This window comes from Heptranchias perlo, chromosome 28 (genome assembly GCF_035084215.1).
Source record: "Heptranchias perlo isolate sHepPer1 chromosome 28, sHepPer1.hap1, whole genome shotgun sequence".
Taxonomy (NCBI): domain Eukaryota; kingdom Metazoa; phylum Chordata; class Chondrichthyes; order Hexanchiformes; family Hexanchidae; genus Heptranchias; species Heptranchias perlo.
Genome location: NC_090352.1, coordinates 16215325 through 16236939, shown reverse-complemented (window position 1 = coordinate 16236939; position 21615 = coordinate 16215325). Strand labels below are relative to the sequence as shown.

General features: G+C 44.7%; 1 protein-coding gene across 5 annotated transcripts in view; it reads left to right on the top strand.

Annotated features, from left to right (window-relative positions):
* LOC137344882 (RIMS-binding protein 2-like) overlaps positions 1 to 21615 on the top strand; it is a 236175-nt gene that overhangs the window by 170150 nt on the left and 44410 nt on the right. For all 5 annotated transcript variants that reach the window (XM_068008127.1, XM_068008130.1, XM_068008128.1 and 2 more), the window contains exons 13-17: positions 1700 to 1950; positions 6743 to 6852; positions 8423 to 8532; positions 15962 to 16825; positions 18973 to 19124. In XM_068008127.1, the coding sequence (XP_067864228.1) occupies positions 1700 to 1950; positions 6743 to 6852; positions 8423 to 8532; positions 15962 to 16825; positions 18973 to 19124 (1487 nt within the window). The remainder of the gene's footprint in view (positions 1 to 1699; positions 1951 to 6742; positions 6853 to 8422; positions 8533 to 15961; positions 16826 to 18972; positions 19125 to 21615) is intronic.

The following is a 21615-nucleotide window of genomic DNA, read 5'->3' as shown; positions in this document are numbered from 1 at the left end:
CCTTAGTCAAAGTCACAAATGACATCCGCTGTGATTGTGAGCATAGTGTATTTTCCTTCCTCGTTCTGTTTGATCTGAGCTGACTTTCTGCTCCATATCCTCAATCACAAAGACTGCCAACTATACAAAGACCTCTGTAACATTACCTGCCTCCACCCCTGCCTTATCTCATCTGTAGCTGAAACTCTCATCCATGCATTTGTCACCTCCAGTCTTGACTATTCCATTGAAACGTATAACATTCTGAGAGGGCTTGACAGGGTAGATGCTGAGAGGCTGTTTACCCCTTGTAAAGTTCAGCTTTTTCAAAACTCTGCTGGCCTATCCTATCTTGCACCAGGTCCTGCTCATCTATCACCCCTGTCCTTGCTGAGCCATTTTGACTCCTGTTGCCCAATGCCTCCAATTTAAAATTCTTATCCTCGAGTTTAAATCCCTTCATAGTCTCACCTCTCCCTATCTCTGTAACCTCCTCCAGCCCTGCAACAGCACCTGAACACTAACTTTCTCTGATGTTAGTTTTTTGTAGATCCCCCCTCTATTCGCCCCAACATTCAGTGCCTTCAGCTTTCTGGACGTCATGCACTGGAATTTCCCCCAAACCTCTCCGCCTCTGCAGGTCCCTCTGCTCTTTAAAATCCACTTCTTTGACCAAGCCCTTTGCCATCCTTTCTAACATTGCCTTCCTTGGCACGGCATCCATTTTTTTTTTATTAAGCATGTATGAAGTGCATTAGGATGTTTTTCTGTGTTAAAGGTGCAATATAAATGCAAGTCGTCATTGTATCCCCACTGATTGTTTCCTTTCTCTAGTATCATTATCTTTACATTTAATGACCCTCTGCCACCTCCATTCACAACCACCTTTCAGTTTGTCTTAAGCTTGCTTCCTGTTCAATGCCTTTCTACCTTGTGGACTGATTGCTTGGAATGTGCAGTATCAAAAGCATTGCCGAAATCTAAATATATCACCTACACAGAACTTACATTGTAAAAGAGGTCCATTATTTCCTTGAAGCACTACAGTAATTTTCTAGACAAGATGTCTCACTCATAAATCCATGCTTATTGCCTCTTACCATGCTATACCTGCCTCTGGGTTTCATTATCCCCTCTTTTACAATGGTCTTCTAATACCACTTCCTCCAATGCACTGCTCAAAGGATATTAATAATGTACCTGTTACTCCCCACAGAGCATGATTACTACAATCTACTGTTTTTATTTGCCTTTCCCTGTGAATTGCATTGCATTGCCTGGCAGGCTTCAGCAAGAGGAGACAATGCAAGGAATGGCAACATCAACATTTCCTGTAAAGAAAGAGGCTGCCGCTTCACTTTGCCTGTATTTATTTAAAGCTTCTTTTCACGGACAGATTAATTGTGCTGGATATTGCCAGTCAAATCGCTCCATTGATTGTCATCTGAGGAACACCACTGCTTCAAAGTAGGTTATTTTGGGACGACCTGATTACATCAGTTAAGTCACATGCTTAGAGTAACCGTGGACAGCATACTTACAAAGACAGGGGTGTTGAATATGGTAGGGTTGGTGTGGATGGTTGTTTGGATCAAGGGGGAATCATTTCAATCATCCCTTTTGTTAGAATGTGTGTCTTCTGGATCACAAGGGTTTGTGTCAATAACCCCCTGCCAAAAGCCTTTTTGTGTTCTGTTCTGAGAATTCTGTTTTGCTTTAGATGCAGAAAGTGTTCCTCAGCCAGTTTCTCAGTCACTGTGTCCAGCACAGGTTGAGGAGAAGCAAGAAGAGCAGATTCCCAATGAGCCACAAGCTCAAACAATCAGTGTCTCCCAGCAATCAGAGGAGACAGCAGCAGAAGTTGGCTCTATCACCAGCAAAATTGGACCAGAATCAACCCAGAGCTCCAGCAAAGGAACTCCCAAAACAGAGTCAGCACGAAGCACCCCAAAGTCTTGTACAACTCCAGAGGTAAGTCACAGTAAAGTGAAGTGACAGGTTTAACAGTTGCACAGACTGTCTTGTACCTTTTGGTTCAGTTTGTGTAAAGGTCTTCCCCCCAACCCCCCCTTTCACTTCCATTGGATGCCCTGCACAACATTCTATGCTCAGGAAAGTGGACAGTCTGTTCTCTAGCCATCTCTGCGCTGACTCTTTCTCAACCCTCCTCCCGCTGGCTCTGTGCTGTCAGACTACTTGTCCAATGTTCAATTTTAGATGAGGCACAATTTCCTCCAGGTAAAAATTTCGAAAACCAAAGCCATCCATTTCAGTCCCGACCACAAACTTCATACCTTGCCAATGACTTTATCCCCATTCCCAGTCACTGTCTCTGACTGAACCAGATGGTTTGCAACCTCACTGTCATACTTGATGCTGAGCTGAGCTTCTGACCCCACACCATGTCTTATTATCACAATAGTATCGTGGGTGTTACAGCACAGAAGGAGGCCATTCGGCCCGGCTCTTTAAAAGAGCTATCCAATTAGTCCCAATCCCCTGCTCTTTCCCCGTAGCCGTGCAATTCTTTTCCCTTCATGTATTTATCCAATTCTCTTTTAAAAGTTACTATTGAATCTCTTTCCAGCACCTTTCAGGCAGTGCATTCCAGGTCATAACAATTCTCTGCGTAAAAAAAAATGTTTCCTCTGGTTCTTTTGCCACTCACCTTAAATCTGTGACCTCTGGTTACTGACCCTTCTGCCACTGGAAACAGTTCCTCCTTATTTACTCTAACAAAATTGTTCATGATTTTGAACGCCTCTATCAAATCTCCTCTTCACCTTCTCTGCTCAAAGGAAACAATCCCAGCTTCTCCAGTCTCTCCACATAACTGAAGTCCCTCATCCCTGGCACCATTCTAGTAAATCTCTTCTGCACCCTCTTTAAGGCCTTGACATCCTTCCTAAATTGTGGTGCCCAGAATTGAACACAATAGTCTAGCTGAGGCCTAACCAGTGTTCTCTAACGGTTTAGTATAACTTCCTTGCTTTTGTACTCTATGCCTCTATTAATAAAGCCCAGGATCCCGTATGCTTTTTTAACAGCCTACTCAACTTGGCCTGCCACCTTCAAAGATTTGTGTACATGTACCCCCAGGTATCTCTGTTCCTGTACCCCCTTTAAAATTGTACTATTTAGTTTATATTGCCTCTTCTCATTCTTCCTACCAAAATGTATCACTACACACTTTTCTGCATTAAATTTCATCTGCCATGTGTCTGCCCATTTTACCAGTCTGTCTATGTCATCCTAAAGTCTGTTACTATCCTCGACATTGTTAACTACATTCCCAAGTTTCGTGTCATCTGCAAACTTTGAAATTATACCTAAGTCCATTAATATATATATTAAAAAAAAGGAATGGTCCTAATACTAACCCCTGGGGAACACCACTGTATACTTCCCTCCAGTTTGAAAAACAACCGTTCATCACTAATCTCTGCTTTCTGTCCCCTAGCCAATTTTGTATTCACGTTGCCCCTGTTCCTTTAATCCCATGGGCTTTAATTTTGCTTGCAAGTTTGTTATATGGTACTTTATCAAATGCCTTTTGAAAAAGTCCATATATACAACATCAACTGCATTACCCTCTCCGTTACTTCATCAAAGAACTCAATCAAGTTAGTCAAACACGATTTTCCTTTAACAAATTCGGGCTGACTTTCATTTATTAGCCCATGCTTTTCCAAGTGCCAATTAATTTTGTCCCAGTTTATTGTCTCAAAGTTTCCCCACCACCAACGTTACGCTGACTGGCCTGTAATTGCCGGGTTTATCCCTCCCCCCTTTTTTGAACAGGGGTGCAATATTTGCAATCTTCTCGTCCTCTAGCACCACCCCCATATCGAAGGAGGATTGGAAGATTGTGGCCCGAGCCTCTGCAATTTTTACCTTTACTTCCCTCAGTAACCTGGAATGCATCCCATCCTGGACTTTTCTACTTTGAGTACTGTCAACCTTTTAAGTACCTCCTCTTTATCTATTTTTATCCTATCCAATATCGCTACTACCTCCTTCTTTATTGCTACATTGACAGCATCCTCTCCTCTAGTGAAGACCAATGCGAAGTATTTATTTAGTACATCAGCCATACCATTTGACTGTCAGTCAAAGACTGCCTCTTTCCAACTCCATAACATCATCTGCCCTGCCATTACCTCAGCCCATCTGCCACTGAAATACATCCACGCCTCTGTCACGTATAGACCTGACTATTCCAATACTCTCCAGCCAGCCTCCTGTGCTCAACCCTCTGTATATTTCAGCTCACCTTAAACTCCACTGACTGAATCCTATCCTGCACCAATTTCTGCTTGCTCATCACTCCTGCCCTCAATGACCTACATTGGATTCTGGTCCCCAGTGCCTCAAAGTTAAAATTCTCATCCTTGTGTTTAAATCTCTCCATTACCTCTTCCCCTCCTAGCTCTGTAAGCTCAAGCCCTACAACCTCCCCTGAACTCTTTGTTCCTCGGACTCTGGCCTCTTGTACATACCCCCTTCTTTCACCCCACCATTGACAGCTGTGTCTTTGGCTTCCCAGGCACCACGCTATGGAATTCCGTCCCTGCACCAAAGCATCTCTCTTTCCTCCTTTGAGACAGACCTTGAAACCCACCTCTTTGGCCAACACTTTTGTCACCTTCTTTGACTTGGCCATTTTTTGATTTTGCCTCTGTGAAGGGCATTGGGACATTTTTCTACATTAAAGATATTATATAAATGTTAGTTGTTGATGTAGTGATCAATATGCACAATATGTCTGAGCTGTTTTAAACAAAACTGTAAATTGTATCATTTATTCACTGCAGCTTTGAGCTGGGTACAACTCCATCCAATTGTTGATAGATATAATGATGCAAGGGTAAATAGTCCACTCAACGATGATGCCGGTGGAAGGTGTAGGGATTGATGTAGGCATGTAGCCCTATGTTTTTTTTAATCATAGAAACATACAAAAAGAAGGCCACAAAAGACCATCAGGCCCATAAGTTCCCCACCAATTAGATGTGCTGCATGGGGCACCACCCTCCATAATCGCTATTGATGCTAACTCCTGGAGGAGACAAAAAAAACTATGACCATTTCCAGGAAAATTTGTTCCTGACTCCATAAGACAATAAAACATCCAGGAGACCATGCTACCCATAACACATCCTAGACATACTTAACTAACCTCCTCCCACCTCCCCCCATATATCCCAGTGTCCTTAGGAACTTAGGACTTGAAAGAACTATATCCATCCCAAGAGTCTCAGACTTCCTACCCCACTCTACCTTAACCTTTACTAATCCTGTCTTGCAAAATTATACATCATCATCATGAAATTCACAATGTTCTCCACTTGCGGTAGCTATCTGTGTGAAGAAGTTATACTTCAACTGTGTATTCGCCTCTTCTTTTCCAACCTTGAATCCATATATATCTCGTTGTCCTAAGCCTGTATTAATTTTGTACATCATTCAGGGATCCCTCCATCCAGTCCCTGATAATGTAGTTGGGATTATGTGGCTATGTGTTGGGTACTTGAAGTTGGTGGACCAGCTTGAGGAAACCATACACGCAGCATCTATATTATGTTAATTTTTTTGCATCGGCGTGCACTCCATGTCTACAAAACTACCTGCTGTCCAGCTTTTGTCCACAGTTTTGCGTCACCTTTTTCCATTATAAATCCTTATGTCCACATTGATACTGGAAACTGCCAATGTAAACTTGTCATGTTGGAATTACACACCCCACCAATGGTGGTGCTATATCGCCTCAGTTTTGCATCTCCCAGGTTGTCAGTCTGAATTGCAGAAAAATTCCTCTGCTCCAACCAACTCTACTTAGGTTCTTCCCAAATTGTGGTACCTTTTGCTATTTAATAGTAAATAATATAAAATCAAAGTACTATATAAAAATTAGGACAGAATGTGTAACTTTAAAATAGTGACTGAATTACATATGTGGCCTGGTCTAATTATCTCCTGTCATCTAAACCTGCTTCAGCTGAAGGCTATAGTTTATTTTGACTCCCGGTGTGCAATGCCAAAGGCGATTGACTAGTAAGGTCAAAACAGTTGACACTGCTCACTATATCCATGCAAAAGAATTAGAAGCATTTTGAGATATGTACCTTGGCCTTCAGATTGGAAGCATTTGAAGCCAAACCTCAGTGTGTTTAGCAGAACCCTGCTCACAGGCCTCATTATTTGTCAGTGATAAAGATTTTACATCCTTAAGGCGTTATATGAATGAAGTAAATTCAAATCCTTATGTGTTAAACTAACCACTGGAACTGGGCTGTCTGCAGAAGGGGAGATGCTTCCCAACAACGGAGGATGAGTCATCCTGCATCACTTCTGAGTGGCTGGTCTCTGAGCAGCACCTGGCTTCAGGTACTGGCTACTGGGTTAGCAACTATTGAGCTGGGCCACTAAGGCTTGCTGTGTTGGAACTGACTGAGCTGGGTCACAAAGGCTTGCTGTGTTGGAACTGACTCTGAGCTGGGACACAAGAGCCTCGCTGTGTTGGAACTGACTCTGAGCTGGGACACGCAAGCATTACTGTGTTGGAGCGCACTCTGACCTGATCCAGGAGCCTCGCTGTGTTGGAACTGACTCTGAACTAGGACACAAGCGATTCATTGTGTTGAAAGAAATAATTGGGCCCTCCAAAGGTAGAATTAAAATAAGAAGCTCTCCTACTCAAGACTTCACGTTAGCCTTTGAAGGTTGCCTTGTTGAGATTAATGTGTGTTATTTTGAATTGCAGGTAGATACAGCCAGTGAAGCGGAGGAGTTGGACATTGACAATGTCTCATCCATTCCGGAGCCTGAGAGCAGAGTAACTGCAAAACTGAAGGTGTTCATCGCTCGGTACAGGTGATTCTTGCTCTGTTCCATTTAATGACCAATGACCATGTTCTGTAAGAACAAACATTAGACTAAGCTCGTGGATCTAATCGCACTACTTGGCCTGGGTGATGCAGTTTACAGCCTAATCCGGTGTCAACTATCCAGTGTAAACCAAGAGAGAGAAAGTTTGAGACACAGAAGGAATGTCATTGCTTTCAATCATAATATGGAGGAAACACAGGGAGAAAAGGGACTGACTAGCCAAAATATATTTCAAAGGGTCAAAAATTTGGGAAAATAGCAACACTATTTTTGTTTTAGAATTGCAGTATTTCGAGAGTGGACACGGTGCTGGTTTCCATTATGTGCCTGCACAGTGCTGTTGGAGGGAATTGGCAATACCTCAGGACTTGTGCTTTTCGTCTGCTCTCTGTCATTAATTAGCTGTCCTTTCAGTAGCAGTTCCCTGCTTGTGGTGATGGAGAATTTTTATCTCATTTCCCTAGCCATAGAATGGAGGGGGTGCACCTGAACAAGTTCCTTGGCAATCTGATACTAAAAGTAGCGACGCAGGTTAATAAGGCCATAAAAAAAAGGCAAATCAAACATTAGGGCTCATTTCTAGAGGGATAGAATTGAAATGTAAAGACGTTATGTTAAATTTGAATAGAATCTTGGTTAGACCACACTTGGAGTACTGTACACAGTTCTGGTCTCCATATTATAGAAAGGATGTGGATGCATTGGGAAGTGTGCAAAAAAGATTCACAAGGATGATACCAGAACTGAGAGGATATCCTTATCAGGAAAGACTGAACAGGCTGGGGCTCATTTCTCTGGAAAAGGGAAGGCTGAGGGGTGACCTGATAGAAGTCTTTAAGTTAATGATAGGGTTTGATAGGGTAGATGTAGAGAAAATGTTTCCACTTGTGGGGGAGTCCAAAACTAGAGGTCATAAATATAAAATAGTTGCTAGTAAATCCAATAGGGAATTCAGGAGAAACTTCTTTACCCAAAGAGTGGTAAGACTGTGGAATGCGCTACCACAAGGAGTAGTTGAGGCAAATAGCACAGATGCATTTAAGGGGAAGCGAGATAAGCACACGAGGGAGAAAGGAATAGAAGGGTATCCTGATAGGGAGGGATGAAGCTCATGTGGAGCATAAACACCGGCATAGATCAGTTTGGCCGAATCATAGAATGAATCATAGAATGGCCTGTCTATGTGCTGTATTCACCTCAAATGTAACTCATTGATGGGGGAATGCCTGTTATCTAACGGTCTAAGGGGTAATGTGTTCCCTGACTGCCTGTGCAGGGATGTGATCAGTCAATAACCCAGGTGATACATTAGATGTGTTTCTCTGAGCTCAGTGGCAGTCGTGAATCGAGTCTTCCTTCCCAGTAGGTTGTCGATGAAGTAATTGTGTTTATGAGGAGTTAGTGTTGAGGTGAATTTGTTCCTCAAGGGTTGATGCAGGATAACTGTTCTGGGGGAGGGTCACTGCTGGCATGGATATGTTCCTAAGATTATTGAGAGTCGGGGCTATGCTGTCGACTTTTATACAGTTTTTCCTGAATCCTCTCTCTCTTCCAGTTACAATCCCTTTGATGGGCCCAATGAGAATCCTGAAGCAGAACTGCCATTGACGGCGGGAGAGTATATCTACGTGTATGGAGACATGGATGAAGATGGATTTTATGAAGGTGTGACTGACACGAATACTATAAGAATGCATTCTTTATCTTACTTATGGTGAAGTATGAATTTTTGTGTGCTTCTGCTCATATCCCTGATTCCAGATTACACTGGACATCATAGCAGCAATATACAAACAGTGATCTGTATAGAGGTTTTACAGCAACTGAAGGGCGTTATCTGGAGGTCAGTTATGAGAAGATCTTTATCGTGAATGGATCACAGAGTGGAAAACAGCTGTGGCTGAAGCTCCACATCTCTAATTAGTTCACACCTCCACTGTTTTATCGGGTATGGTGTATGTTCATGCTATGGCTAGGAGCACAGTGGCAATGCACTCACATTTTGTGGTGAATTGTGCTGCTCACCATGCTGTTCAGCAAGAGCTCCTTATACCTGCTATCTGCCTCACGAGGGTTCAAACATAGAAACATAGGAACAGGAGTAGGCCATTCAACCCCTCGTGCCTGCTCCGCCATTTGATAAGATCATGGCTGATCTGTTATCGAACTCCATATATCTGTCTTTGGCCCATATCCCTTAATACCTTTGGTTGCCAAAAAGATGTCTATCTCAGATTTAAATTTAGCAATTGAGCTAGTATCAATTGCCGTTTGTGGAAGAGAGTTCCAAACTTCTACAACCCTTTGTGTGTAGAAATGTTTTCTAATCTCGCTCCTGAAAGGTCTGGCTCTAATTTTTAGACTGTGCCCCCTACTCCTAAAATCCCCAACCAGCGGAAATAGTTTCTCTCTATCCACCCTATCTGTTCCCCTTAATATCTTATAAACTTCGATCAAATCACCCCTTAACCTTCGAAACTCTAGAGAACACAACCCCAATTTGTGTAATCTCTCCTCGTAACTTAACCCTTGAAGTCCGGGTATCATTCTAGTAAACCTGCGCTGCACTCCTTCCAAGGCCAATATGTCCTTCCGAAGGTGCGGTGCCCAGAACTGCTCACAGTACTCCAGGTGCGGTCTAACCAGGGCTTTGTATAGCTGCAGCATAACTTCTGCCCCCTTGTACTCTAGTCCTCTAGATATAAAGGCCAACATTCCATTAGCCTTATTGATTATTTTCTGCACCTGTTCATGACACTTCAATGATCTATGTACCTGAACCCCTAAGTCCCTTTGGACATCCACTGTTTTTAACTTTTTACCATTTAGAAAGTACCCTGTTCTATCCTTTTTTGATTCAAAGTGGATGACCTCACATTTGTCTACACTGAATTCCATTTGCCACAGTTTTGCCCATTCACCTAATCTATCAATATCCCTTTGTAATTTTATGTTTTCATCTACACTGCTTACAATGCCATCAATCTTTGTGTCATCGGCACAAGATTGATGGCATTGTGCCGATGACTTCTATGCCTTCATCTAAGTCGTTAATAAATATTGTGAATAATTGAGGCCCCAAGACGGATCCCTGCGGGACTCCACTAGTCACATCCTGCCAATGTGAGTACCTTCCCATTATCCTTACTCTCTGTCGCCTTTCGCTCAGCCAACTTCCTAACCAAGTCCGTACTTCTCCCTTGATTCCACGGACTTCTATCTTAGCTAACAGTCTCTTATGTGGGACCTTATCAAATGCCTTCCGGAAGTCCATATAAATAACATCCATTGACATTCCCCTGTCCACTACTTTAGTCACCTCTTCAAAAAATTCAATCAGGTTTGTCAGGCACGACCTACCTTTCACAAATCCATGCTGGCTCTCTCTGATTAACTGAAAATTCTCAAGGTGTTCAGTCACCTTATCCTTCATTATGGACTCCAGCATTTTCCCCACAACAGATGTTAGGCTAACTGGTCTATAATTCCCCGGTTTCCCTCTCTCTCCTTTCTTAAAAAGCGGAGTGACATGTGCAATTTTCCAATCTAGAGGGACAGTTCCTGAATCTAGAGAACTTTGAAAGGTTATAGTTAGGGCATCCGCAATGTGCTCACCTACTTCCTTTAAAACCCTGGGATGAAAACCATCTGGTCCTGGGGATTTGTCACTCTTTAGTGCTATTATTTTCTTCATTACTGTTGCTTTACTTATGTTAATTTTATCGAGTCCCTGTCCCCGATTCAATATAAGTTTTCTTGGGATTTCCGGCATGCTATCCTCTTTTTCGACTGTAAATACTGACGCAAAGTAACTATTCAACATGTCCGCCATTTCCCCATTGTCAATGACAATATCCCCACTTTCAGTTTTTAAGCGACCAGCACTGCTCCTGACCACCCTCTTTTTCCTAATGTAACTATAAAAGTTCTTCGTATTGGTTTTGAATATCCCTTGCGAGTTTCTTTTCATACTCTCTTTTTGTAGCCCTTACTATCTGTTTTGTGACCCTTTGTTGATCTTTGTACCTTTCCCATTCGCCAGGATCTGTGCCATTTTTTGCCTTTTTGTATGCCCTTTCCTTACATCTTATACTGTCCCTTACCTCTTTAGTTGTCAATGGCTGTTTTTTTTGGCAAGTAGAGTTCTTGCCCCTCAGGGGTATAAACCGATTCTGTATCACGTTAAATGTTTCTTTAAACATTTCCCTGGTGATCATCAGTCATTTTACCCATTAACAGATTTGCTCAGTTTACTGTGGACAGTCTCTGTCTCATCCCATTGAAGTCGGTCTGGCCCAAGTCTAGAATCTTAGCAGCTGATTCACTTTTTTCCCTTTCAAACACTACATTGAACTCGATCATGTTATGATCACTATTGGATAAATGTTCACGCACAGTTAAGCCGTTAACTAAATCTGGTTCATTACTCATTACTAAATCTAGTATGGCTTGCCCCCTTGTTGCCTCTAGGACACACTGCTGTAGAAAACTATCCCGGACACACTCAAGAAATTCACTACCTTTCTGACAGTTGCTAGTCTGCTTTTCCCAATCTATGTGAAGGTTAAAGTCCCCCATTAAGACCACTATGCCTTTCTTACACGCTTGTCTAATCTCTGCATTTATACAATCTAGCACTTCAGAGCTGCTGACAGGGCTCCTATATACAACTCCCACTATAGTCTTAGATCCTTTCCTATTTCTCAATTCAACCCATAAGGTCTCTGTTGGCTGCTTACCTCTCGTTATATCCCCCTTTATCATTGAAGTGATTTCATCTCTAATCATTAAGGCTACTCCTCCCCCTCTTCCATTTTCCCTATCTCTCCTGTAGACCTTTATAACCCGGTATAATTAGTTCCCAATCCTGACCATCCTGCAGCCAAGTCTCAGTAATAGCTATCATGTCATACCCTCCAATTTGAATTTGAACCTGTAGTTCATTTAATTTATTCCTTATACTCCGTGCATTTGTATATAGAACTCTTAGTTGGGCCACACAGCCTAGCCTGACCTTCAGCTTTGATGCTGGGTTAATCGCCTTACGCCTTCTAGTTTTTATTTTATCTGTCGTGCCTAAAGTACACTTTCTTTCCGCTGCTCTACGCTTTTCCCTTTCACTTGTTCTTGAACAACTGTTTGTACTATTTGTATTGTAGATTTCCCCTGGGTCTTCCCCTCTCTTGCTGCTCTCAACTTTATTCCCTTCTGACTCCCCACTCAGGTTCCCATCCCCCTGCCACTCTAGTTTAAACCTTCCCCAACAGCACTAGCAAACACCCCGGCGAGGACATTGGTCCCGGTCCTGCTCGGGTGTAACCCGTCCCGCTTGTACAGGTCCCACCTTCCCCAGAACCGGTCCCAATGTCCCAGGAATCTAAATCCCTCCCTCCTACACCATCCCTGCAGCCACGCATTCATCCTGTCTATTCTCCTGTTCTTATACTCACTAGCACGTGGCACTGGTAGTAATCCTGAGATCACTACCTTTGAAATTCTGCTTTTTAATTTATCTCCTAACTCCATAAATTCACCTTGCAGGACCTCATCCCATTTTTTACCTATGTCATTGGTACCAATATGGACCACGACTACTGGCTGTTCACCCTCCCCCTCCAGAATGTCCTGCAGCCACTCCGTGACATCCTTGACCCTAGCACCAGGGAGGCAACATACCATCCTGGAATCATGTTTGCGGCCGCAGAAACGCCTATCTGTTACCCTTACAATGGAATCCCCTATCACTATAGCCCTGCCACTCTTCTTCCTCCCCTCCTGCGCAGCAGAGCCACCCGTGGTGCCCCGAACTTGGCTCTTGCTGCTTTCCTCTGATAAGCCATCTTCCCCCAACAACATCCAAAGCAGAATATCTGTTTGAGAGGGAGATGGCCCCAGGGGACTCCTGCTCTACCTGCCTAGTCCTTTTACTCTGCCTGGCGGTCACCCATTTCCTTTCTGCCTGCATAATCTTTACCTGCGGTATGACCACCTCACTGAACGTGTTATCCACAATAGTCTCAGCATCGCGGATGCTCCACAGTGAATCCACCCGCAGCTCCAGCTCCGAAATGTGGTTAGCCAGTAGCTGCAGCTGGACACACTTCCTGCACACATGGTCGCCAGGGACACTGGTAGTGTCCATGACTTCCCACATAGTGCAGGAGGAGCATATCACGGGTGCGAGCTGTGCTGCCATGACTTGCCTTAGACTCTCAGACTCTCCTCCCGCTCTAGGTCTCCCTTTTATACTGTGCCCACCTCTCGGACTCTCCTGCCTCACCTGTGACGTCGCACAGTAGTTTTCTCCTGTTGCAGGTCTGCTGCTGCTTTTATTGCCCAATCTCAGTCTTCTACGCTCAGGTCCACTGCCGCTCTGGGGAAAAAGTTAGGAAAAGCAAGGCAAAGCAGCACCTCCTTCCCCCACTTCACTGAACTCCCACACTTACCAAACTCTCAGCAGTTCACACTGTGTTGTCCGCACACCGTCTTGTCAGCTGTTTGATGGTCAACTTGTGACTATCCTCTTGACAGGGAAGGAGGTGTGTGGGACCTCTTTGGGGTAGAGATGAAATGGCAATTAAAGATGGGAACCACGACCCTCCATGGCAGACTCGGTAATCCAATACCTGAGCCAGGCAGTACTTCAGGCCTGATGATTTACCATGCAACCTGGCTCATTAATGGAATCTGGAGGTGTGGACCTGTTACTGGTGGCTGGGATTCTTCCTAATTGACTTCAGTTGATTCTTAAACCTGTTTTTGCCTCTGTGCCTATGTCGGATCTTCAGTACACAAAGTGTATGATGTTGATGGGATGCTGTACAGTGTTGGATCTACAGTACCCTAATTTGTAGGATGGGTTCTGGCTGGGCAAGCAGCAGGAAGTTTACCAGTGGTCTGTCCTAGCAGACTGCACGGTTTAGCCAGTTAAACTCTAGTAGTACCCCTGCACACACTTGAGGTCCCTAAACCTTGGCTCTGTCACTCTGCCCTGCACACTCTCTGATGTATCCCTATGGAGAGAGTGTGTGCACTTCACAGCAGGCAAAATGAAGCCATACCCTTGTGCATTTCTGAGTAGCTCTGAAATGTCAGCCATGGCTCAGTTGATAGCACTCTCGCCCCTGAGTCAGCAGATTATGGGTTCAAATTCCACTCCAGAGACTTGAGCACATAATCTAGGCTGACATTTCAGTGCAGTACTGAGGGAGTGCTGCACTGTCGGAGACGTTCACGATAAGACGTTGAACTGAGGCCCCATCTGCTTTCTCAGGTGGACATAAAAGATCTCATGGCACTATTCGAAGAAGAGCAGGGGAGTTCTTCCCGATATCCCTCAACCAAAGTATTAAAGAAACAGATTGTCTGGTCGTTATCTCATTGCTGTTTGTGGGACCTTGCTGTGCTCAAATTGGCTGCCACGTTTCCCTACATTACAACAGTGACTACACTTCAAAAGTACTTCATTGGCTATAAAGCGTTTTGAGACGTCCTGAGGTCGTAAAAGGCGCTATATAAATGCAAGTTTTTTTTCTTTCTTTCTTGGTTTGGAACATCTTAAATAAGCTGATGCGTTTCCACGTATGTGAGACACATGGCTGACCAAAAATAACATTTTTGATTACATGTGCATGAATCTTTGAAGGTGGCAGGACAGGTTGAGAAAGCAGTTAAAAAAGCATATGGGATCCTGGGCTTTATAAATAGAGGCATAGAGTACAAAAGCAAGGAAGTTATGTTGAACCTTTATAAAACACTGGGTCGGCCACAACTGGAGTATTGTGTCCAATTCTGGGCACCGCACTTTAGGAAGGACGTGAGAACCTTCGAGAGGGTGCAGAAAAGATTTACTAGAATGGTTCCAAGGATGAGGGACTTCAGTTACGTGGATGGACTGGAGAAGCTAGGGTTGTTCTCCTTAGAGCAGAGAAGGTTGAGAGGAGATTTGATAAAAGTGTTCAAAATCATGAAGGGTTTAGCTAAAGTAAATAAAGAGAAACTGTTCCCATTGGCGAAAGGGTCGACAAACATAGGACATAGATTTAAGGTGAGTGGCAAAAGAACCAAAGGCAACGCGAAGAAAAGCTTTTTTACACAGCGAGTGGTTATGATCTGGAATGCACTGCCTGGAAGGGTGGTGGATGCAAATTCAATCGTGGCTTTCAAAAAGGAATTGGATAAATACTTGAAGGGAAAAAATTTGTAGGGCTACGGGGGAATGGGATCAACTGGATTGCTGTTACAAAGAGCCGACATATGCACGATGGGCTAAATGGCGGTCTCCTATGCTGTTATGATTCTATAACATTGTAGTTTTAATCCAGGAATAAAGATTCAGTATTCATGCCCTGCCTTTTTATACAGTATTGGTTAAAGTACAGTTCAGTCCAGTGTAGTCACACTTTCACATGCTTCACACGAATGTTCTAAATTTAGTTGAGTAACACATACATCCAACGTGTGTATGTAATGCATGCAGTCATTGTGTTTGTAGTGCATGTGTATAGACATGTACACGGTGCAGACACAAATGCTTTAGAGCAAATTTAATGCATTTAGCATCACAACAGTATGCTAGATCTCCAGTACAGAGTGTCTGAAGTTGATGGTATGGTGTACAGTGCAGTGTGTTGGATCTTAAGTACACAGGGTGCCTGAAGTTGATGGGGTGGTGTACAATGCAGCGAGACGGATTTCCAGTACACAGGGTGCCTGAAGTTGATGGGGTGGTGTACAGTGCAGTGAGATGGATTTCCAGTACACAGGGTGCCTGAAGTTGACGGGGTGGTGTACAGTGCAGTGAGATGGATTTCCAGTACACAGGGTGCCTGAAGTTGATGGAGTGCTGTATGGTGCAGTGTGATGGATCTCTAGTACACAGAGCCTGAAGATTTTATTTTGCCTTTAGTAATTAAAGGTTCAGCATAGTAGGGTGATGGAACTTTGTTACTATGGTCCCTACAATCTCTCGGAGTCTTCACAAACCCTGATCAAAAGTTCATTTCTCAGTAAGTTGTTTATGATTTTTTTTGTGCCCCTTCGTTGTCAGTGTTTTAACAGTTTGCACTCAAATATGTCCTGAATTAATTTTTAGGAGAACTGATGGATGGGAGAAGAGGATTGGTTCCTTCAAACTTCATTGAGCGTGTGTCTGATGAGGATATGCTGACGTTTCATCCCCCAGAGATTAACGAGTTGTCCCACAGTTCATTCCAGGAGATCAGCTTCCACAGTGGTAGTGAGCAAAGCCTTCCACTGCGGAAGAGCAGCACTGAGAAGCCAGAGATCTCCAGCCCCCATGAAGAGCTCAGTCTGCACGGCTCACAGGGAAAGCCAGAGAGCCTTGTGAGCAATGGTTTTGATCTCGATGTAGAAGAGGTGGGCGAGGAGGTGGTGCCTTACCCCAGGAAACTGAATTTGATCAAACAGCTTGCCAAAAGCATCATTGTTAGCTGGGAGTCCCCTCTGGTGCCAGCTGGTTGGGGTACAATATTCAGCTATAATATCTACGTCGATAAGGAGTTGCGGATGAATGTCAAGTTTGGTGCACAGACCAAAGCTGTAATAGAGAGACTAGACCTTAATGTTAAAGCTTACCGCATCTATGTGCAGAGTGTGACAGACAAGGGGAACTCTGATGAAATACGCAGCAGCATGCTTGTGGGGAAAGATGTCTGCGTCGCACCTATGCAGTTGAAAGTTCAGACTATTACCGCAACCTCAGCGGACATTTCTTGGTTGCCATGCAACAGTAATTACAGCCATGTGATTTTCCTCAATGAGGAGGAGTACGAGGTGGTGAAGGCTGGGAGCTACTCCTACACCCTGGTGAACCTGAGGCCTAATATGAAGTACAAGGTGAAAGTGGAGGCCAGACCACACCAGATACCATGGGAGCTGCCATTGGACCGAAGGCAAATCAAATGCATATATACTCAGTTCTCAACCTTGACAGGAGGTCAGTAACATAATAATTTGTGGCTTTAGTGCAGAAAAACATATTCAGCTTCACCAGGAATGGGGAGGTCAAACACAAGGGTTGGATAGGGTTTGAATTCAAGCAGAAGTTGGGAGATTGATAATATGATTGAAGAGGTAAGTTTTGAGGAGAGAAGTAGCGAGGTGGACAGGTTTTTGGAGGAGAATTCCAGAGTGCAGGGCTGTGATGGCTGAAGGGTCTGCCGCCGCTGGAGGGAGGGTTGTGCACAGTCAACCAGAGTTGGAAGAGTGGAGGGTTCTAGCTGGGATGTGGAAGGATTTTTAAACAAAGATGTTGAAATCAATGTAGAGAGATGCAGGAGCTAGGGGACATTTGCTAAGCCAAAGGTGATAGGTGAGCAGGACTTGCTCTGGAATATAATGCAGGCTGAAGAGTTCTGGATGAGTTTATGTAGGGAGCTTGGGAATCTAGTGAGGACAGTGATGGAGAAGTAAAGCCTGGAAATAACAGGGAAAGGGAACACAAAGTTGGGGTCCTTTATTAACGCGGGGACTTGATTCAGTAGTATATATCATATTTCACTATTGAAACTTTTCCAGTATCTTTCAGTCTGCAGTACCACTGCAAAGATACACTGTGACAGATTCAATATTCTGTCTGAGACAGTGCACCGCCCCTGAAGTATTAGCACTGAATTCTGAAATAAGATGTCCCAGTGTGCTTGGTCTAAAGGGTCTTTTAGCTTTAGGCTCAATTGATAGTATTACCACAGTAACCTTCTAGTGCTGCCTTGTTCCAGTCTCGTACAGGCCCAGCAGAGGCCAGTTCACGTGGATGGGTCAAGGAATCTAATGCTGAGCCAGAAACATGTACAAACATGTTTGTGTCATGATCTAAACACATTGATCCACTGGCCTGGGGAAATCAGCAGGTCACAGGTGAAGGTGGTTGTTCTGACAAAAGATTGTAAAACCCACAAATAAGTATTTCTCTGCTGCTGTCAACTGTGTGGAGGTCAGGTTGTCCACACTTTCAAGTGGTGTCACTGGCACAAGGCTACATACCCCGTACACATCAATAAGGCTGTTAGCCTCTGGCTACAGATTAGAGCAGTAACCCTCAGCTACGTTCTGTGTTTGTTAATTTAGTATATACCTGATCAGATTGGCTGAATACTGCATTTTCAGAGCCAATAAAAATGGTGCATTGAGTCTTGATTTTAGCACAGTGAAATAACGTGTGGGATGGTAACAAAAGCTTCATAATATGGCATATTTGGAGTTTGAAACAAAAGTACAGGGGAAGATTGATCATAACGGTATTGATAAAGTGGCGAGGCTGCTGTGGTTAGCAGTCAGTGCGTGCAGTCAGCCTCGTTGTCTCCCGCCTGCCCTCGCTGCCACCTCCACCATCATTCACATTCCCTTGCCTACAGTAACCAATTTGCCATTGCCCACACTCGCTGATTCGCTAACACTCATATATCGTCGTCGTCCACACTTGCCCTTGCCATCTGACCATCACTCAGACGTCCTCACTCACCCTCCCTCGCTTGCTCACTCACCCTCCCTCGCTCCCTCACTCTCCCTCCCTCGCTCATCCTCAGCATTCATTCCCCCTTGCCCATACTCTCAGACACACCAACTCATATGCCCTCGACCATGCTCACTCATCCAGTCTCTCACACTCAGGCACCTTCAGTCATTTACTTATACTCTCACTCTCACCCAGAAGACTGTGTGAGGATGACATCACTTTAACAAGAGGAAAAACAAATTAAAAGTGAATGTTGCATGGTGTGTCTGTGGTAATAATTGTTTCAGGCCCTGCAGTGCATATACGGTCTGTTTGTGGTAGATTGGTGCAGGTGCTATTTTGTCTGTGCTGTGTGTCTCTGCTGATTGTTTCAAGTTCTGGTGTGTCTGTGCCAATTGCTGCAGGTCCCAGCATATCAGTGGACAATTTGGTGTCAGGATGTGTCTGTGCTGTGGTGCTTCTTCCAATGTGTTTGTGCAGGTTGTGTCTGTGCTGATTGATTTAGGTGCAGGTCTGTTTTTGCAAATTGGTGCGGGTTCCAGTGCGTCTGTGCCAATTGATGCAGGCCTTGCTGTGGATGTGCTGATTGGTGCAGGTCCCAGTCTGACTGACTTTACTTGTTGATGCAGGCCCTCCTGATGCCCCACTGGATGTTCAGATAGAAGCAGGCCCTACTCCTGGGATTGTGCTGATCAATTGGCTGCCAGTGACCATAGATGCTGCAGGAACCTCGAATGGCGTGCGAGTCACCGGATACGTTGTCTATGCTGATGGACAGAAGGTAAAACTCGATTTGCATTTCCTGTAAGTAATTCTTTGTTTGTGAGTGAGTACCTTGGTTAACCCTACCTCATGCTGTCCTGCTTCTGCCTGCCATGTGCTCAGCGTCACTACATATCATCCAATGGAAGACACCATTTGTGGGCAGAAAGGACAGGTTGTTCCTACCCTGGGGATACAAGTCCTCTTCTACAATGTATGGCATGGTGCACAGTGGCTGAGACCCAGCAAAGTCCGTGTTGGGGATGATGCATTTTAAGTAAATATGTGAACTTAGTTCCAAACAGCATCTTGCCAGATAGGCTGTGGAGTGGAATTTTCTTTATTACTAGTTGAACGGCTAAGAACAAGTGATACAATCAAAGGTTGTTCAACCACAGCCACTCTATGGGCCATTGCAGTTTTCCCCATAAGCATATCTACAAGGGGGAATAAGAATGATGCACACCCATTCAGAAATGTTTTTGGCATGGATTATGCTCCCTTCTGCCTCTGCTCTAAATTTCACGATTGCCCCCATGCTTTTCCAACTGCTTATCCATGGTTGTGTCTCTGGATGGCCCCCATTTGTATCACTGCAATTTGAAGCTGTCCTCCCCTTTATTGTAAACAATTTTACAACACCAAGTTATAGTCCAACGATTTTATTTGAAATTTACAAGCTTTCGGAGGCTTCCTCCTTCCTCAGGTAAATGTCAGGAACTCCTCGAAGCCTACGCATTTATAAATCACAGAACAATACATGGTGATTACAGATAGTCTTTGCAACTGCCCGTTGCCAAGGCAATCACCGTGTTCAGACAGAGAGGTGTTACCTACAGAGCCCCCGAATATACAGTCAACAAAAAAAAACAAACAGAAAAAAAAAACAGAGAGAGAGAGGCAGAAACATCCGGAAGGCAGAGAAATCCAGCAAATGACCCGTTATATTAAAAACAGATAGCTTTTGTTCGCTGGTGGGCTTACGTGTAGCGTGACATGAACCCAAGATCCCGGTTGAGGCCGTCCTCATGGGTGCGGAACTTGGCTATCAATTTCTGCTCGACGATTTTGTGTTGTCGTGTGTCTCGAAGGCCGCCTTGGAGTACGCTTACCCGAAGGTCGGTGGCTGAATGTCCCTGACTGCTGAAGTGTTCCCCGACTGGGAGGGAACCCTCCTGTCTGGCGATTGTTGCGCGGTGTCCGTTCATCCGTTGTCGCAGCGTCTGCATGGTCTCGCCAATGTACCGTGCTCTGGGGCATCCTTTCCTGCAACGTATGAGGTAGACAACGTTGGCCGAGTCACAGGAGTATGAACCATGCACCTGGTGGGTGGTGTCCTCTCGTGTAATGGTGGTATCTGTGTCGACAGAAGCTGGAACCCCCAGCTTCTGTCGCGACACTACAGACTTCCTACAAAAACTCAGTACCCACGGACCAGTTGAACCAGGAACACTTCTCACCACGATGGACGTCTCGGCACTCTACACCAGTATCCCCCACGATGACGGCATCGCTGCGACAGCATAATACTCAACACCAACAACAGCCAATCTCCAGACGCCATCCTAGGTAGACAACGTTGGCCGAGTCACAGGAGTATGAACCATGCACCTGGTGGGTGGTGTCCTCTCGTGTGATGGTGGTATCTGTGTCGATGATCTGGCATGACTTGCAGAGGTTACTGTGGCAGGGTTGTGTGCGCTTCATCCTGGATCACAATGTCTTCACCTTCGATAACCAGTTCTTTACCCAAACACACGGAACAGCCATAGGGACCAAATTTGCACCCCAATACGCCAACATTTTCATGCACAAGTTCGAGCAGGACTTCTTCACTGCACAGGACCTCCAACCAACGCTATACACCAGATACATCGACGACATTTTCTTTCTATGGACCCACGGTGAGGAATCACTAAAGAGACTACACGATAACATCAACAAGTTCCATCCCACCATCAAGCTCACTATGGGCTACTCCTCAGAATCAGTTTCTTTCTTGGACACACGAATCTCCATCAAAGACGGGCACCTCAGCACCTCACTCTACCGCAAGCCCACGGACAACCTCACGGTGCTCCACTTTTCCAGCTTCCACCCTAACCACGTCAAAGAGGCCATCCCCTATGGACAGGCCCTGCGAATACACAGGGTCTGCTCAGACGAGGAGGAACGCGATGGACACCTACAGACACTGAAAGACGCCCTAATAAGAACGGGATATGAGCTCGACTCATCGATCGACAGTTCCGACGGGCCACAGCGAAAAATCGCATAGACCTCCTCAGAAGACTAACACGGGACGCAACCAACAGAGTACCCTTCGTCGTCCAGTACTTCCTCGGAGCGGAGAAACTACGCCATGTTCTCCGCAGCCTTCGACATGTCATCAATGACGACGAACACCTCGCTATGGCCATCCCCACACCTCCACTACTCGCCTTTAAACAGCCACCCAACCTCAAACAGACTATCGTTCGCAGCAAATTACCCAGCTTTCAGGAGAACAG